We start from the raw sequence: 2723 nt of genomic DNA, 5'->3' as shown, positions 1-2723 counted from the left end.
TTCATCATACTATCTACTATAATATGATATTGTTTATTAATTACTTATGAAAATAAAAAACCACCATTTATCCGTTGTTCTCATTAAGTCTTTTATGGCAAAGTTCTTATCTTCAATTTAGTTTCATGACTTTAATCTTACTATTGCTCATATTTGTTCCACTTATCTACTCTTGGACCGTTCTTTGGTATTGGTAGCTTAGTGGAAAACTCTGAAATTCAAAGTCAATGAGCCTCGATAGTAAACACAGCTTTACTGTTTTTGTGAGCTGTGTATGCGGAATTTTGAGGCCCTTAATTCTATTTGCCAAGTCTTCAACACCAATATCTTGGTTGTCACATGTCCTAGGTTGGGAGGAGGGGGCCTGTGACATTGATAACAAGAGCAATCCGAGATTTCAGACCTACGCCCATAAATATTGCCAGCATTTTACTAAAGTTTACGGTCACTGCCTTCCACTTTTCATATACTGACTGTACAGATGGTGCTAAGTGCATTGTTGATCCAGAATTCAATCTTTCATGGTTTCTTCCGACGCATAATATTTATACATTATTAAAATTTTATGAAATACAATGTATCGATTTGTAAAACGTAATCTTTAAAATTCTGAAAATGCGAATCCGGATCTAGAATTATGCATATCCAAATGTTAATAGCGTCATCCATAGTCGGAGATCTATGACCGGTGAAAATTTCATAGAAATTCGTCTGTTTGTCTTAACACTATATTTAAGATTACACTAATGCAAATCAAGATCTAGAATCTGGATCCAGATATGGCTCATCTCCAAAATTTAATGGTAACGTCCATGACTTAAGATCTATCTTCAGTGACAATCCGTCTAGTAGTTTTTACGTAATCATGTCCGTACGCACACACATGCAAATAGTAAATAAATAATCCTGTCAAAAGACACCCACCCAGAAAAATAAATTGATAAATAAATGAATAAATAATCCGACACGATATTATAAACTCCTCAGCTGAGGTAATAAGTGAATACGTTCAATCTCTAGAATATTGACCTGACCTTTGAGTCTATTGCTTACGAGCGACTTTGAAATAAGAAATCTTCAAAATCTCATATTTTTTCCGTACCTTTTCTTCAATTGTCTTAGTCAATTACTTATCATCCAAAAAAATCTAATATTTCTGATTCCATTCATTACCGTTTTTCTTGGCTAAGAACGCAGCACTTGCATCCGCACTTTCTTTTTTTTTAATTCATTATACAGTCCGTCATCAACTTATTAAAGCGTTATTGAGATAATTCAAACTTGTCCATTATCCATCATATGCTAACCTTTCAACAAAAATTTTCACACACCACAAACCACCCTATGTCACCTTTAAGGCTTTTTTACGTAACTTCTTGCTTTGTCATATGTACTTTCTTATTATTCAAATACATTTTTCGTATAAGTATGCCTAATTCAAACAGCCTTTTACGCACTTTAGATCTTACCGTTCTCACCTTATCAGTTATTTTGTCATCTGTTACCTTCTCAATGAAAATCCTTACTTACCCTTTCCTGGTGCACTGAGGTGCATTGTTCTACTAAAATTCTCATTCCTTTCATATATATCATGGCCTATATTTCAGAAATCACTTTATCTTCTGATTTAACTTATGCCAAGCTGACACTTGCACGACTTTTGGCCACGAATTTGTCGTGGCAAGTTTGTGCCATGGGAGGCTCCCATGGTGTTCACGGCTAGTTCACGCATAGTTCACGATGAGTTCACGATGAGTTCACGAATAGTTCACGAATGCATGCCCGTTCGTCCCCACATTAACACAAACTGGCACGACGAGTTCACGCATAGTTTGTGCATAGTTTGCGCATAGTTTGCGCACTTCCAGCATCGGCACGACGAGTTTGCGCAATTCGGACAGTGTCGTGCCGACTTTGTCACGCCACATAAAAACGAGGCCTCTCCAACTCTTGGTCATTTTTTAATTAGCTTTGGAAGAGCCAACATAGTGTCAGAGACACCATTGCAGAGAGGAGAAGATTCCTATACCTGGCAGCTACTCTAGCCATTGTTGAAGAGCAGCAGAAAAGGCTGGCAGAGGCAGAAGAGCAAGAAAAAGCAACCCCACCTCGAAGAAAGACATAAAGGATAGTGTTTTGAAATAAGAAAGCAATTTATTAACATGAAAACTGCAACCATCAAATATGTACAAGTATCACGATCCGATTATTTACAAATATTTAGAAGTATCTCATCTCAGTCAGTGTCCTTGCTGGTAGTAGCTCCATGACCTGCATCCACAGTTATTCCATTTGTTAAATAAAAGAAACGATTATTTTTCGTTAGTTTTTTCATTACCCTTTATTATTTGGTTTCTTTTTCTTTTCTTTTTTGTTTATTATTTTTTCCTTTCGTTTCCGTTTTTCTTTCACTTCATTTTAAGGTTAAATAGAAAAACAAGTGTTTTGAAATAAGAAACCAATTTATTAACATGAAAACAGCAAACATCAAATAAGTACAAGTATCACAGTCCAATTATATACAAATATTTAGAAGTGTCTCATCTCAGTCAGTGTCCTTGCTGGTTGTGGTACCGATGCGTGGGGATACCCGATGGACTGGTGGTGTGTCGAGTTCCTTGGAGGTGCAGAGGGATGAGGGTGACATGCCCTCTTCTAGGTTGTTGTCGACAGACCCTGGGGTCAGGATCGGGTAGCTGAGTGGTGTCACAGGTGTCTTGAAT

At 36.9% G+C, this 2723-nt stretch overlaps 1 protein-coding gene across 1 annotated transcript in view; it reads right to left on the bottom strand.

Annotated features, from left to right (window-relative positions):
- Positions 1–2549: 2549 nt before the first annotated feature.
- LOC137618413 (uncharacterized) overlaps positions 2550–2723 on the bottom strand; it is a 1060-nt gene continuing 886 nt past the window's right edge. The window contains exon 2 of the mRNA XM_068348581.1: positions 2550–2723. This exon is cut by the window's right edge and continues 438 nt beyond it. Coding sequence (XP_068204682.1) covers positions 2550–2723 — 174 coding nt within the window.

The sequence above is a fragment of the Palaemon carinicauda genome, chromosome 24, assembly GCF_036898095.1.
Source record: "Palaemon carinicauda isolate YSFRI2023 chromosome 24, ASM3689809v2, whole genome shotgun sequence".
Taxonomy (NCBI): domain Eukaryota; kingdom Metazoa; phylum Arthropoda; class Malacostraca; order Decapoda; family Palaemonidae; genus Palaemon; species Palaemon carinicauda.
Note: the sequence above shows the minus strand (reverse complement) of the source record. Positions and strands in the feature narration are given on the sequence as shown.